This window comes from Lutzomyia longipalpis, chromosome 1 (genome assembly GCF_024334085.1).
Source record: "Lutzomyia longipalpis isolate SR_M1_2022 chromosome 1, ASM2433408v1".
In the NCBI taxonomy this organism is placed as follows: Eukaryota; Metazoa; Arthropoda; class Insecta; order Diptera; family Psychodidae; genus Lutzomyia; species Lutzomyia longipalpis.
This window is the reverse complement of record NC_074707.1, coordinates 2,248,397-2,264,271: the sequence shown is the minus strand read 5'-3', so window position 1 is coordinate 2,264,271 and position 15,875 is coordinate 2,248,397. Positions and strand designations below refer to the sequence as shown.

General features: G+C 37.1%; 2 protein-coding genes across 3 annotated transcripts; one reads left to right on the top strand and one right to left on the bottom strand.

Moving 5' to 3' along the window:
• Window positions 1-2,385: 2,385 nt before the first annotated feature.
• On the top strand, window positions 2,386-7,674 carry LOC129786436 (gamma-tubulin complex component 2 homolog). Of its 2 annotated transcripts, XM_055821475.1 has the most exons (4): window positions 2,386-4,068; window positions 6,216-6,534; window positions 6,789-6,899; window positions 7,360-7,674. In XM_055821475.1, the coding sequence occupies exons 1-4, from the start codon at window positions 2,486-2,488 to the stop codon at window positions 7,585-7,587; spliced, it is 2,241 nt and encodes a 746-aa protein (XP_055677450.1). In that variant the 5' UTR covers window positions 2,386-2,485; the 3' UTR covers window positions 7,588-7,674. The 2 variants fall into 2 exon arrangements, with proteins under 2 accessions (XP_055677450.1, XP_055677449.1); XM_055821474.1 differs by lacking the exon at window positions 6,789-6,899.
• Window positions 5,965-12,160, bottom strand: LOC129786419 (transient receptor potential cation channel protein painless). The gene is made up of 4 exons (XM_055821441.1): window positions 11,820-12,160; window positions 11,574-11,716; window positions 8,833-11,418; window positions 5,965-7,785 (listed from the first exon to the last, which is right to left on the bottom strand). Exons 3-4 carry the CDS (start codon window positions 11,406-11,408, stop codon window positions 7,650-7,652), a joined length of 2,712 nt encoding a protein of 903 aa, XP_055677416.1. The 5' UTR covers window positions 11,409-11,418; window positions 11,574-11,716; window positions 11,820-12,160; the 3' UTR covers window positions 5,965-7,649.
• Between the last annotated feature and the right edge of the window lie 3,715 nt (window positions 12,161-15,875).

Sequence of the window (15,875 nt, the reverse complement as noted above, 5' to 3'; positions counted from 1 at the left end):
GGGAATTCGGAGATATTGCCCCTTAAAGTTAGGCAATTTTTGTTTTTGAATTTAGCGCCTCTTGCGAATGTTTTTGGAACTTGGAATGTTCTAAATAGTTGTAGGGCTTCTTGAAACCTTTCATTTTATACCAAGATGGTCCAAATCGGTCTAGCCGTTCTTGAAATATATTGAAAAAACACTTTTTGCATTAGGCCGCCATATTTGCTAAACCGCTTGACCGATTTTCAAGTATGAATTATCGATGAAAACGTCTCACAGAGCTCTACAACATACTAAAATTTCAGACCTCTAGCTATAAGGGAAGCGGTTGATGGTAGTTCAAAATGGCGGACGGCGGCCATCTTGGATTTTGAAAATACGAAAAACTGAAAATTTACACCCCCATTTCTGTACAAAACTTCAAACCCGAAGTCTCTATCTGTTACCGTTCTCGAATTATAAGCCAAAGTTTGGACCAACGGAAGGCCGGCCGGATCAAAAATTTTCCACCACCATTTTCGTAATGTGGGATATCTAAAACGTGCCTATACTAAGTTTGAGCCCGATCTGAGGTGGGCGGTTTTTCCGATGATTACAATACTGGTATGCCACGATTGTGGTATACCAACTAATTTTACAAACAGAACATGTGAAACCAAAACAAAGTCAATCATAACGCGTCCAGTTATAAGAGTTGGTGTCCCACAACGTATAGAAGTTAGTTTATGCGTTATAATACGATTTGTGATCAGTATTAGTAGGCAAAGTTGATTTTTTTTGTAAAATTCAGTAATTTGATGCATAAAAATGGTCATATCTCAAGTTCTATAAAACCTACAGAAATTTCTTGACTAGTTATGGAAAGGTATTGAAATAAGCTATAATCTGACATATGTTTCGATACATTTCAAGGTCACCACTAGAACACAAAATGGCGGATTTTTGTTTCACCAAAACAGTTTTTGGCATTTTTTATCATGAAGGAATAGTTCTAGAGGTTTCTGATGTTCTAGAAAGTTGTAGAGTTTTGCAAAACCTTTAATTTGATACCAAGTTGAGCAAAATCGGACAATCCGTTCAAGAGATATGGCTCTTAGAACTTTTCAAATTCAAGAATTTTTCAAATGGCCATATCTTCTAAACGGCGACATAGATTTTCTTCATTTTCGGACTGGTGAAAGATATTGAGTCAGGCTACAACATATCAAAATTTAAAAGATTTGCTTAATGGGGATTCGGAGATATTGCCCCTTAAAGTTAGGCAATTTTTGTTTTTGTTTTTAGCGCCTCTTGCGGACGTTTTTGGAACTTGGAATATTCTAGACAGTTGTAGGGCTTCGCAATACCTTTCATTTGATACCAAGATGATCAAAATCGGTCAAGCCGTTCTCGAGTTATATTGAAAAAACACTTTTTGCTTTAGGCCGCCATATTTGCTAAACCGCTTGACCGATTTTCAAGTATGAATTGTCGATGAAAACGTCTCACTGAGCTCTACAACATACTAAAATTTCAGACCTCTAGCTGTAAGGGAAGTGGTTGACGGTATTTCAAAATGGCGGATGGCAGCCATCTTGGATTTTGAAAATGCGAAAAAATGAAATTTTACACCCACATTTCTATAGAAAACTTCAAACCGGAAGTCTCTATCTGTTACCGTTATCGAGCTATAAGGCAAAGTTTGAACCACCGGCCGGCAGGCCGGCCGGATCAAAAATTTTCCACCACCATTTTCGTAATGTGGGATGTCTAAAACGTGCTCATACCAAGTTTGAGCCCGATCTGAGGTGGTCGGTTTTTCCGACGATTACAATACTTGGTGTTGGCCACGAAGTGGAACACCAACTAATAATATACTTTGTAGTGAAAAATCCAAGAAAATGAGAGAGATTAAACGGATTTAGTTGAACACAATAAGAAACGTAGGAGAAAACGAAGAACGTGAAAAATCCTGAATTAGTCATTTTAAGGGTTCTGTTCTAAACTAAAAACCCGCAAAATACGACAAATTCGATAAATTAATCTTTTCGCGAAATGCAAATAAAGATTCCTCAGAATGCTCTTAAAGGGGAAATAATGAAAATGAGTTCGCGAAGTAAGGAAAATCTGTGAAACCTGCGAAAACAAAAGAGATCGTAAAACGTTAAAGATCTAAAATCGATCGTAAGTAGCCTAACTAGCAGATTTAAAGCACAAAGATTAAAATAAATAGAATCCTTAGTATGAATAAAAAAAGCAAACAGCCTCAGGTGGAAAACATTCGCTATATTGGCAAGAAAAAGCGAAGAAAATTCAAGAAAATTGCGAAAATTCCCCACTCAAAAACAGTTTGAAGGTTTCCGTTTGAATATTTGAATTTTCAGATCACACCGCGCTGACAATTTTTTCACTGATAAAAACTTCAGGGTGGTACAAAACGTAAACAAACTGTCATTTTTCTTATTTTCGCGGGTATTTTTAGTCAATAAAAAGTGAGGATTTTCCACTAAAGAGCAAAAGGAAAATGTCGAAACGTATTGTGAATATTTCCCCACAGCTGTGCTCCACAAAAATCGCCGTCACGGAGGACGTGAGTGATGTGCGGGAGAGGATTCAGGCGCATGTCAGTCGCAGATCTGCTTCCGGAATTCCAGCACAATCGCCAGAGGGTTTGAGACGGCCCGTGGGTGTCCAGCAGAGGCGCCCCTACTCCCAGTGGGGCTTTACAAATGGAGATCCCATTGCTGGATCTGTTCACCTCAATGCTGCTGCCATTCCCATCACATCCCAGGAGAACATCATCCTCAGTGAGCTTCTGTACACTTTCATTGGCATCCGGGGTACGTACATTGTTCCAGAGTTCCAGGAGGATGTTCTGGTGGGATTTAAGATTTCGGATCAGATTCATGATACCCTGAGGGAGATTATTCGGGATATTCTGCCATTGGCAGTTTATTACTCGCAAATCCAGCGTTTTGTACAGCAAATGGATGACTTGGAGAGTGGTCCTGTGCTTCAGGCACTGTCGGCAGCACTTAATGAGCTCCTTCATGACTACTACATGTCTGTGGTGCAGCTGGAGACGGACCTACAGAAGGAGAATCTCACACTGCATAAAGTTCTCTTCTTCACACGCCCAACGATGGCTTCAATGGAGGTCATTGCTAAAGCCCTGAAGGCCATTTCGGATGAAAACATCCGCGGGGGCGAAGTATTGACGCTGCTGAGTGACCGTATTGCCAATTTGACGGGAGATTCAGCTGCCAGGGCAACATTTATCAATCTAGCGCAGAAGGCTGCAGTGCCATACATGGAAGCCCTCCAGGCGTGGATCTACAAAGGAGTTGTATCTGATCCACACAATGAGTTCCTCATTGAAGACACGGAGGTCGTGTCGAAGGGTCTTCATGATGACTACACGATGAATTACTGGGAAGTTAGGTATATAGTTCGCCGGGAGCGAATCCCCCGTTTCCTTGAGAATCTCTCTGATATTATCCTCCGGACGGGGAAGTATCTCAATGTTATCCGGCAGTGTGGGAAAACTATTGCACCCCCACGGGCAGAATCTCTCGTTTACACGCATGCCAATCAGAATCACGTGGTGCTCATCAATGAAGCCTACAACTTTGCCTCCCGCACCCTCTTAGATGTCCTCATGAAGGAGAACGACCTCATGGGGCATCTGCAGTCAATGAAGAAGTACTTCCTGCTGCAACAGGGAGACTTTATTATGCAATTCATGGACGCATGCGAGGAGGAACTATCAAAGAAGATCGATGCCGTTCAGCCGGTTAAGCTGGAGAATCTCCTGGGGCTGACGCTGCGTCTCTCTTCAGCACGGAATGATCCCTACAAGGAAGATCTCACCATGACACTCCTCTCCGTGGATCTCTTCACGCAAATGTCTCGTCTCACCAATAAAGACTGCTCAGAGCTTGATGATTCGGTGGATAATCACGATCTCATCGGGTTGGAGAGTTTTGCCTTTCAGTACAGTGTCAAGTGGCCAGTTTCACTCATTCTCAATCCCTTCATCATCTGCAAATACCAAATGCTCTTCCGGCAGCTCTTCTACTGCAAACACGTCGAGAGGCAACTCTGCAAGTAAGTTTGTTTGTTTTCTATTTTTTTTTTTGAGAAGTAAAATTCATTTAATTAGCTTCAATCTCTCTAAGATTTTGAGTCTTATCTTTTGATCAGAAAATTCTGCTTTTAATCAGGAGAATATTCTGTTTTGGTCAGGAGAATGTTTTTTTTTTTAGTCAGGAGAACGCTATTTTTGGTGAGAAAAATGTTCCAATTCCAAGATATATGTTAAATTTTATGTGAAAAATTTGCCATTTTGATACTTACATGATTATGTTTTCATATTTTCATGACCAAAGTCTTTTTTTTTTCCTGATCATTCCTGATCAATTGCTTGTTTTTCTTGACCAAAAAGAATTACTCTTCTGGTTTTATTGACAAATTTCTTATCATCCTGATCGAAATGGAAGATTTTTCTGACAAAATGGAAATTCCTCTTGGGATTGAAACATTTTTCTGACCAAAAATAGCATTCTTCTGACCAAAATGAAATATTCTACTGATCAAAAACCTAATTTTCTAATCAAAAGACTTGATCCGATTTTATTTGAGTTTTCTTTCAAATTTAAAGAAAAAAAGAATTTTGATTTCAATGCAATTCATTCAAAATTATCTTCTTTTCCATAATATTTATTGTTTGCGAAATTTCCGTATTTTACGCGATAAATTACACTTTATCACGGAGCAAGCAAGTTTGCATCAGTACATTTTGTCTTCTTTGCCGCCAAATCGTTCCATTTTCCCCACATTCCTTATTTTCCCCACTCGAATTCACCATTTAGAGTGCGCGCCAAATTCAAATATTATTTTATTTTATAAGTTTCTCGAACATTTATTTATGCAAATAATTTGTTGATAAAATGTTGTATATAAATCAACAATCTTCTTATCACGGAGAGTATATGTCCAACAGCTTGTTGAGGAGTTCTAAGAAAAGATAATAATCCGCGCAGTGTTGAGAACTTTCTTTGTGTCAAGTTCATTCATTTTTATGAACTTTATCAGAAAAAATTCGGTAGAATTGATTTTTATCACACAAAATAGCTCTGATAAGAGATTTATGACAATAAAAATTGAAAATCATTTGAGATTAAAGACAATTTTGCAGCATTTATTGAGTTCTCAGAATTTTTAGAAGATTATTTAAAAGACAATCAATGATTTATGGGTCCTAAAAATAATTAATTTTAAAAGGATTCTTATAAAAAAAATTTATAAGATTTGCTGCGTTTGGGATTCGTAAAATTAAATTAAAAAAAAGTTCTGAAAAAATTCTTAAAAGAAGCTACAAATTCTCTTAAACTTTTTTAAAGATTTTTTTTATCCAAATAAAAATATTCAGATTTTGAAGGAACTTTTCATCATGGGGTCGATTCTGTCATAAATCTTTTCATCTTTTATTTTACATCTTAAAAGTTTAATAAGATTTTGACAGTTGATGTTTTTAAATTGTTCAATTCTCATTCCATAAAAGAAAAATGAGAGATTTGTTGTTCTAGAAAATATTCAGAAAGATCTTTAAAGAACCATGGAAAATTATTTTTTTTTAAAGAAAATACGTTTAAAGAATAAAACTAAAGAAATGAATCTAAAGAATGATATGAGATTTTTATTCGATTTTCTTTTAATCTTTTACTTTTTCTTACGATTCGTAAGTTAAAAGATTTTGAGTATTTTTTGAAAAATCTTTTATGATTTTGACAGTTTGTTTCTTTATTTAATAGTATTTTTGAAGGAAATTAACTTTTCTGAGCTCTTTAAACATCTATCTGACTGTCAAAATCTTTAAATTTACAAGATGTAAGAAAATAAAAATATTTTTAACAGAATCGATCCCAATATTCTAAAATATTCACGAAATAGTCAAAATATTCAGCAGAGAAATCTCCTTTTGTACATTTTTCAAAAAAAGAATTTTCACAAGAAATCGTTAATAAATTTATTCTTTATTCAATATAACAAGGTTAAATTAAAAAGTTTTAAAACATAAAATAGAAGATCATTGGAAACTTAACACAAAATAAATTTAATATTTAAATATATATTTTTTCCTTTAATTTCAAAACATAATTTTTAGTTTTTAATAAATGAATGATTTTATTAGAGAGTATTTTTATGGCCAAGATGTTTCTTTTCTCTCTCTCTCTCTCTCTCTTATTCTCTAGAGTTTGGAAGTCAAATAAAACAGCAAAGAAATTTGCCCCGGAAGCTGCAGAACTGTACAGGTCAGCCTTCACGCTGCGACAGCGAATGATGAATGCAATCCAGAATATCAGCTACTACATGATGGTGGAGGTGATTGAGCCCAATTGGCATGTTCTCAATCAAAATATGGCCACGGTGGAGAATGTGGATGATGTGCTGCGAGTTCATGAGATCTTCTTGGATTCATGCCTCAAAGATTGCATGCTAATCAACACGGACATGCTCAAATCTATTACGCGCTTGATGAAGATTTGTACGCAGTTCTGTGATTTTATTCAGGTGAGTGTGAATTGGTTAATTTTTCCCGCCTCTCTGTATTTTCAAAACTCAAATGATCTCCCCTCTTTTCTATGCTGCTTTTGTCCATCTTTTTTGGCTTGGAAATCTATCCCTTTTTTTTCTTCATGAAAACTGTTTTTTTTTAAAAATCTGCCAAAAAATGATTTTTCCTTGATGATGATTTTGGGGGTGGGATGTAAATGAATTGGCAACAAAATTATGCGCGTGGGCTTGTGGGTGGGTTTAATGAGCAGAAATCCCAGCGATATTTCATTGATGCTGAACTCACGTCAATGTTGAAGAGTTTTGGGGGCAATGATCATTCAGATTGGGAGTACGAAATGGCAGCCAGTCAACCTAGTCAGGTATTCTTCCCCATTTTGCATTGAAACACACACATTCTTTCCACTTTACAAGCAAATCTTCTCATGCAACGCACAGTGTGTGCACTTAAAGTTGTGCTCCAGTTGCATCCATGTTGCACTCGTCATCAACATCTCTTACACACAACATGCTCCAAGGGGTGTTTATCTGTCGGATATTTCGATTTATTTTATCGAATAATCCAAAACTTGACGAATAATATGAATTTACTTGACGAATAATTTGAATTTTATCGAATCATCCGAATCTAATTGATGAATAATCCGAAGATTTTCACTCAGATAAACACCCCTTGTCTGTTTGATTGAAATTGTTTTGGCTGAAAATTCTCACTAAGGGAAGCCTGACAATCTTGGTCAAAGGAAGAGCAATAATTCTTTGAGCACTGATCCGTGGAAATGCCCACAGAAAAATTCCAATGCTCTGTGGCTCTTGTTTCAGGCTGAATCCTCCATGGAGCCATCGGAAACGTTCTCGGAGAATGTAAAACGTTTTGATTTGGAATTCACGGGGCTCCTCATAGGGCTCATAAAGTACATTTATGATTTACCAAATGACAATGCTGCGGATAAACTCATTAATCTCGTGCACAGAATCAACTTCAATTCCTTCTACAGCGATCAACTCATTCTCTGCGCAAAGGACTCCATGGGACCGAGTCCAAAGTGAGCTCCGCGGGGCATTTTTTTGATTGTTTGTTTGTAAAATTATTAATAAAATTGAAATTAGAATTAAATACGATCTCCCAGAAGTAAAGTTAATTTGTTCTGAATGTCCGTGAGTTGATTCTCAATGTTCTCCAGGCGTTGCTTTTCCTGCTTTGCTTTGTCAGCCCATTGATTTTTATCAATTACTTCCTTCGTGTACCTGTTGGATAGAGAATTTATTGAAATAAAAGAAAATTTAATTAATGTGCGCACCTGTCCAAGGACAAGTCCGCACAGTAGGTGTAGGAGAGTACGCGACGAATTCTTTATGGGGAAAAAATCTACATAACCTCACTTCTTATCCCGGCAATGAACACGGCAGCACGCCATATTCACTGAAATTTCTTTTTTATCAAGTTTTTATCATTTCAAATTCATTATTTTGTATTTCATCAAATAGTAGTGAAAATTAAATCTGTTCTGAAGTAAAATACAATGTAATTGTTACCATTTGTGCATTACCAACGCAAATAGGGGAGGATTTTCATTATTCACGGAAAGGAGATCAGAGACTTTCAAGGACATTCGCTAACCCGGTCAATTCTCGCCGGAGGTGTCTTGATACTCCCTCTGGTTCTCAGCAACTTGAATTTTGTACACTTTTTGAATAAACTTTTCTTGCCGGAATGGTTTGATGTGATCCCGGAAAGTGCCATAAGTGCCTGAAGATTGTGTAGTCATCCTGCCCATTGCATCAGAAAGTTTCTAAGGGATCTTAGGAATCTCCTGAGAAACACCTGGCTGATCCTTGATGTCATTTAGAGGTTCAAATCTGTTCATTTAGGAAGCCCCCTTTGCAATTGCGTGAAGCATTTTTATATTCTGATTTTGACCCTTAAATGGCATCAAGGATCAGCCGGATGTTGAAAAGGAGATGCCTAAGATTCCTAAGAAACTCCCTGTTACAGTGGGAAGGATGCCTGCACAACTTCCAGCCACTTATGGCACTTTCCGGGAAGCAGTTCTGGGGGAAAAAGTTTATGTAAAAAATTTACAAACTTCAAGTTGCTCTGATTCTCCTCCACATGTGCGTAATATCAAGAAGGCGCTTATATTATTTGAAGTTACTAATTTCTCTGTGTCCATCTTCAAAAGGTTACATTAAAAGCAATTAATTAAGGCCGGATTAGTGGAATTTTCAGAATTGTCGGAATTTTCACCAAAGAATTTGAATAGAAAATTCTCAGAATTAAAATTTTTCTCTTACCTCACAATTTTCCCATCGAGACTCGTACACTTTTCACATCCAAAGCAACAAGGCCCGGATGTACGTAGAAGGTCATTCGCCTCTCCACTCGTGCCAATATCATTCCTCATGAGTTTACTCGTATTGGAGTGATTGTAGATGCGATTCCCTCGATTAGGGCTGAGCACGAGGATTTTCTTGGGTAGGTAGAAGGGGAAGACGCAGATGAATCTCCGCGCAATTTTCCGGAAGTAGCAAACTTCGGAGATAACACGAAACCACTGTCCGGGATTTTTCCCAAAGACAAGCTTTTCGTAGCGCTCGAGAACTTGGGCGCGTGTAATGAATCCCGTGAGTTCGGCTTCAGCCTTGATAGCTTGGGTATCACTGACGGCGAGACCATTGAGGAGATTGAAGAGCACAACGCTCATGAAGAAGACAAAGAGGAGGAAGAAGACGTAGCTGAGGGTGTTGGATTTGAATTCAATATTTGCCGCTTCAAATTCTCCCGTCATCATGACGATTGTCTTGATTATTGCTGTGCCCGGATCGATGAATTTGTTGAATCCATCCTCAACTTGCGCATTGGGATTGTCAGTGCCACCGAGGAGGGTGTAGAAGCACAGAGCGAAGGCAATGAGGAGGATTGAGTAGAGCATAAGGCTTCGCATGAAGGTGATGGAGACAGTCCTCAGCATTACCATGTGGGTGGAGATGGAGAGATGTGGGAGGGAGCCTACGAGGAGGGAGAATTCCACAGCAGAGAGGAGAATGAGAGCAGCTGCAATGACTCTCCTCGTGTAGTCTGTCACTGAGTATCCCGTCAGGACGACAATTGAGATTCCAATGATTGCCATTTCGAGGTAATTCTCCACTTGTCGAAAATACTGAACAGGAGCTGTGATAAATTGCGAAGTTTCCCTGAGAATTATAAAAAGAACTCCTGCCGAGCTTATGATGAGCATAAAGGTGGAGAGCTCAGGGGAAACATCGTGACCGTAGCAGAGGAGGATGTAGAGGATTATTGTGAGGGTGGAGAGTGAGTAGAGGAGTAGGTTGGCGTAGAAAATGGCTCCAAGACGATGCCATTTGAGGAAGAGGAAACTACTGATGAGAGGATGCTTCAGCAAATGCCTGAGATCCGTACTCTTTGTCATCTCGTAGATTGGAACCATTTCCTCGCAGAACTTCTCACTTGTTTTGCAAACATCCGGTGGGAAGAGGCAGGAGTAGTCAAAGTAAATCTCAAGTTCCTCATCTCCAGCCCTTTTGCCATTTGTCGTGATTCTACTGTCGAAGTATTCCTCAAGAATGGATGGATTGATGTCGGTTATGGGGAGATCCTGGAAGCGATTTCGTGTCCCTATGTAGGTATTCTTGTCCAGGAGGGCCCTTGTAGCCTTCTCCTCCTTGTACCGAACTGCATAGTGCAGGGCAGTACTGCCGGAATTATCTTTCTGGTTAATATCAATTTTTGGATGCTGCACGAGGATGTCAAAGCATCGTTGGTAGTCACAGTTGGATGTGCTCGAGGGCTCTCCAAGCTTCTTCACAATGAGACACAGAGGTGGATCAGAGCATGAATTCACGTCAATCCCATCACATTCCAGGAGTGTGTCGAGAATCTGCCACTGACCATGAATGCACGCAACGTCAATTGGGTTCCGGAAACCTTTCCCACCATTAGGATCAGCTCCGTGCTTAATGATCTCCTTGACAATTTCCCTGGAACCAACCTTTATGGCCATTGCCAGGAGTGTTCCATTGCTATTGCTATTTGTGAGGAGCTTCCTCTTCTCATCTTCACCCTTTAATCCCATAAAATATTGCTGAAGCTCCGTGATGAGCTTCGGTTCTTCCCTCTGTCTCTCTTGAGTGTCCATAAAGTGAAGATCCATGATGGACTTGGCGAAGAACTCAAAATTCCGCTCAGCTTCCATTTTGGCGGGAAGAGGAATTTTGGGGTATTTCATCTGCAGCACCTCCCTCGCTTCACCATCCCGGAAAGTATCCAAATCCACACGACAGTGCTGCAGGAGGTAGTTGATAATCTCCTCCCGGCCACTTACTCTACTCCTGGCCACCGTGAGGATTGGTGTGAATTCCCTGCTGTCGGGAATATTAACATTTGCTCCGTGCTTCACGAGAATCTTCACGCACTCAAAGCACTCGCGAAAATTCGTCTCACTCAAACTCTTCACAATCACATGGATTGGGGAATCATCCTCATCGAGCACATTAACATCCGTTGTGGGGAAGTTGCGCAGGAACATTTCCAAATTGCCTGAATCGAGAGATTCAGCCAGGAAGTTCACAGCAAGCTTCCCCGAGATGGGATGAGGAGGTGTGTCGGTGAATCCAGCTTTGATGCATGCCTCAATGAAAGCTGTTGATCCCGGTTGTTGGCAAATCAACTCGAACAATGAGAAATTTCCACGAGAATCCCTTACGGAGGGATCAGCTCCCAGAGCTAAAGCCTGTCGAAATTGATCAATATTCTTTGCTTCAAATGCTCTCGTTAGCATAGCTTGAATATCCGTTAGGCAGACACCTGGAGAAATGGACGACATCTCGATCTTTGTGTCCTTCCCCGACATTGCTGAATATCTGTGATTGAGGAACAGAAATAAAGAAATAAAAAAATACATTGAAGACATCATAAAAGAACCCATAAGCTGCCGGAAATTCATTGTCAATGTTAATAGCGCTAATTTAGCAAACCAGCACCAAAAGAAGCGATATAATTCAACTAAATTACTCACCAAAATTCTCAAATTGGAATTCTTTAAGAAATTCTCCTCTTTCAACGCTCGATCTTATTTTATTCGCGCAATACTTTTGCCTGATTGTCTTTGCAGCAGAAAATCCCCTGAATTCCCTGACTCAGCAAATGTGAAAAGTCGCGCTGAACAAAAAGGGAAAAATTGTAATAGGAAATTGCTTTACATCGCAATGAAATTCATTTCCATTTCAATAGTCATATAGTACGATAGAGTCTCCTGAATTACCTCAGCGTGAAAAAGAGTCAAAATTCCTGAATTATTAATTCATTGTCTCCCCATTTCGTGCATTCATCACCACAATTAATTCACAGAAACCTCGCATATACCCCAGCGATGTGGGAAGATAATGAATGAATATTTGATGAAAGTAATAACGTATTGAGGTGGATAATTTTTTTTTCCAATAATCCTTCATAAATAACACGTAATTGCACTTTTTTGGGTAATAATTCCTTTTTATTTGACTTGAGAATTGACACTGGGAGAGTCTTCTGCGTACAAACAACCAAAACTGGACAGTGGCTCTTTTCAGTTTGTATTCTTTGGGGCCACTGATGGAGCTCACAACTGGATTCTCTCTATTAACCCGCGATGGCACACATACAATGGCACGGCGATCGCCACTTTTATGTTGCCCACACATCAAACATATTATGGAGGGAAGTGTGCATAAGTTTTCGGCTCAACTATTGAATTTTTTTTGTACCAGCCGGAAGATGAGTAATGTGGAGCTGAAGGGAGAATTTTTAAGTTTTTAAGAATAAAATAATTTATTTCTTTTATTAAATTGATTAAATATTTCTTCTAAGAAAAGGATTGTTATTCATAAAATTTTCAGAAGGAGTTTATTCATCTCTCTTGACCTCATTTGAGAAAATAATCGACATTATATGTAATTTTGCTAACCCTTTCGCGTACTTTGGGTCTTTCTTGAGTGTGAATGAATTTAATTTTTTTTTCAAGTTAGAAATGCATTCAATTCACACAGAAGAGGTCAAAAAAAATGTTCTAACTGAGCAATTTTCTCTGAGAGCACCCAAAGAATAAAATTCGTGTAAAACAGAGAGCGCATGTTTCAATGTTTCCATGTTTCACGTGGAGCGAATGGATTAAAGATAAAATTTAATGAATATAGAATTACTTGAATGAGACTCATAATTTTTCAAAGGGATTCAATAGGAAAAATTGGCAGATTTGCTTAAATATGCATTCAATAACGTAATCGTTGTGTTTCTCAATCTTTCTTAATTTAAATGTATGAAACATTCGCGCAAATGTTTTGTCGATGGATTTTGACGATACATAAAATAAACAGGGGGAAAAGTTAATTTTCCAAGAATTTCAAAAAAAGCATTGAAATAATTTTATATTTTATAATAAATTTAAAGATTCTAGAATATTTAAAAAAAAAATATATTTCACAAATTCCTCGTTAAAATTCTTCGACGAAACATTATGCGCCAATGTTTCAGAGGTTTGAAGGGACAAAAAACATAATTCTGTGATACGGGTTTTCTGCCGTTTTTCCGTTGAGATCGGTAGTGGTAAGTCGGCGGCAGCCTCAATGATAGTGCGAAGATGGAATAAATAAATCTAATCTAATCTAATTCTGACGTAACTATTATTATTTGCATTATAAGGCAATTTTTTCTTAGTTTTCTTAGCTGAAAAATGAGAAATTTCTTTGGCGATTTTTAATTTTTTTTTATTTTCGAATAGACTCCTTTAGAAGCTTTTTAAGGGTTTAAATTAAAAAAATATATATATGTTTAAATACTTCAGTGTTATTCACAATATTTTCCTTTCCCTTAAAAAGCATTTTTCATGTTTATACGTTGAACAGAATTCTAAAAATTAATTTCCTTTATAGCATAAAAGACACAGAATTTCAATTTAAAAGCCAGAAACTTTTGTTCCACCATATATACATATTAAATCGCATTTTTTATCAATGTAAAAGATCACAGAAAAGCAACACAATACATACAAAAATTAGTGGTGGAATAAGGAAAACTATAAGCTAGCTCTCTCATATGAATCGATGCAGTGACTCACGAAATTTCCTGCACTTTCTGCAAAATGTCCAATCAAATGTTTATACATACATCTCTAAATCTCATCTTCAAACTCCAAGAATCCACTTTGAGAAAAAAATAATTGGTTCACACGAGATGCTATTGTTTAGCCGTCAATTGATATTTTTAGTCATACACCATCTATTTGTTTATTAAACTGAAAATCTCTCATCTCGCAGGAATTACTTTTACATTAGAATTTTATGAGTATACATACGACGATATATTACATACATTCTGGATACATAGCACGCCGACGATAGACAATCCGGGGTTTTATAAACACACATGGTGTCCACACAGAGTGAGTAAATAGATGACGAAGATCGCAATGAAAGCGAATTTGTTCAGTGTGGCGTTAAAAAGTTTAAAAAGCGATCTAGCAGAGATTTTTCCAACTGCTTTAATTCCGAGAGCTTTTATGTGGGAGTTTTTTCGTTCGTTCGTGATATTTTATTGTACTATATATGTATTTTTTAAGCATCTATGATGGAATTCTTGTAACGAGTTGCTTATTAAAATAAAAATTTAATTTAATTTCAATTGAATTCTAAATTAATGAAAATTTAATACTACAAAGCTCTCAAATATTTTCATTATGCCTGTAAATTATGTATAGTTTTCTAGCACTTTCCACTTTTCCTCGAATTATCCAAGCTGCCTCTCGCAAATCAATAGGAAAACTCGCATGTGATCATGCGCTTGATCTTCACTGATCCCCTCGCTTTTTCCTCAAGCCGCCGCGTGCTGGCAGGAAAAGTTACAGTGGCGTTAATTTGATTTGACAATCCTTGTGTCTCCGCTCCCGCGAATGTAGCGGTGCAGCGAAAATGTGAGAAAACCGAAATAGATGAAAATATTTTTAACTTTAACTACTTATGTTTTGCTGTTGTTTGAATTTTATTTTATCACTTCGGGGAATAAGAGTCGATAAAAATTAATTCAATAGGGAAAACATAGATATTTCTTGGAAATAAATCGATCTGAAAGGAAAGGGAAATTTTTAAAGACAGTAAAATCAGTAAAAAATTTATTCTTATATAGCTTGAAAATTGAAAATTTAAGCTTTTCATTAAATTTTAAATAACTATTAAAAACGTCTTCTTCTAATCAAATCAAAGTTAATCAGACAGTTTAATTAATCCCGTGTGATTTTCTAATAAGAATCATAAATAAACATGCTGCTAATGTTATGGGAAAGTAAGAATAATAAATCTCAACATTAATTTTTGAAAATATTACTAAAAAAACAAAGCTTTAATAAAAAATCTGCAAGAACCTTTAAGAGATAATTTTTTAAATTCCTTAATGTTTTCCAAAGGAAAAGTTTAGTGAAAATCTGGGGAAATCTTTCTTATTTCTTATTCAGAGATAGAGTTTGGACTAAGACCTCAAAAAATTAATTAAAAGTTCTAAATTTTATTCTTATTCTTGACAATCTTTTTTTTTGCTTATTTCTTCAGTCAGTTCTCTTGATTTTATAAAAAAAACTGTCAATAGGTGGAACTTTCGCTCATATTGCCAAGCGTTGCCAAGAAAAAAACTTTAATGATCACTAACAATAAATTAAATTAATTCTTTGTGATAGAAAATTAGATTTTCTTCAACTTTCGTAAATATTCTGATTTTTTTCTTCACTTATTTGACTAATTCTTAATTTCTTTAAACTTATCATCAACTCATATTCTAATAATTTTTTTTTAAATACAGCAAACAAAAATGATAAATTCAACAAAGAGATTATTTTTAAAACGCATCATAAATGAAAGTAAATTTTAATTAATTGATGTAACTTCAACCAAAAAACGAGCAATATTTCATAAATGTGAGGAAAAGAAAATTTTCAATGAGGCGTAAAGTCAACCTCTGTGGCGCCAGAAGTGCGTCCGGGTGCCTCAATCTGTTGTCAATAAAGTTGTTTGCTGACGGGAGGAGAAAGTCCCTTCAGGTCAATTTTGTAGTGGGTACACCCAGAAGGATGGAAATCTTTTTTTTTTGTTAATTGAATAATTTAGTGCTGATTCTTTTGGGTAGTTTTTGTGGCAAAAACATGGGATTTTTGTCAGCGATCTTGTAAATTATGAACCATCGCACTCCTCCTCTTCATGATGAGGACCTTGCATGCACAGGAAGGTGTTGTTGGCTGACGGAAATTATTTATTTTCCCATTTTCGTCACACGACGGTTTCAATTAAAATACCCATTC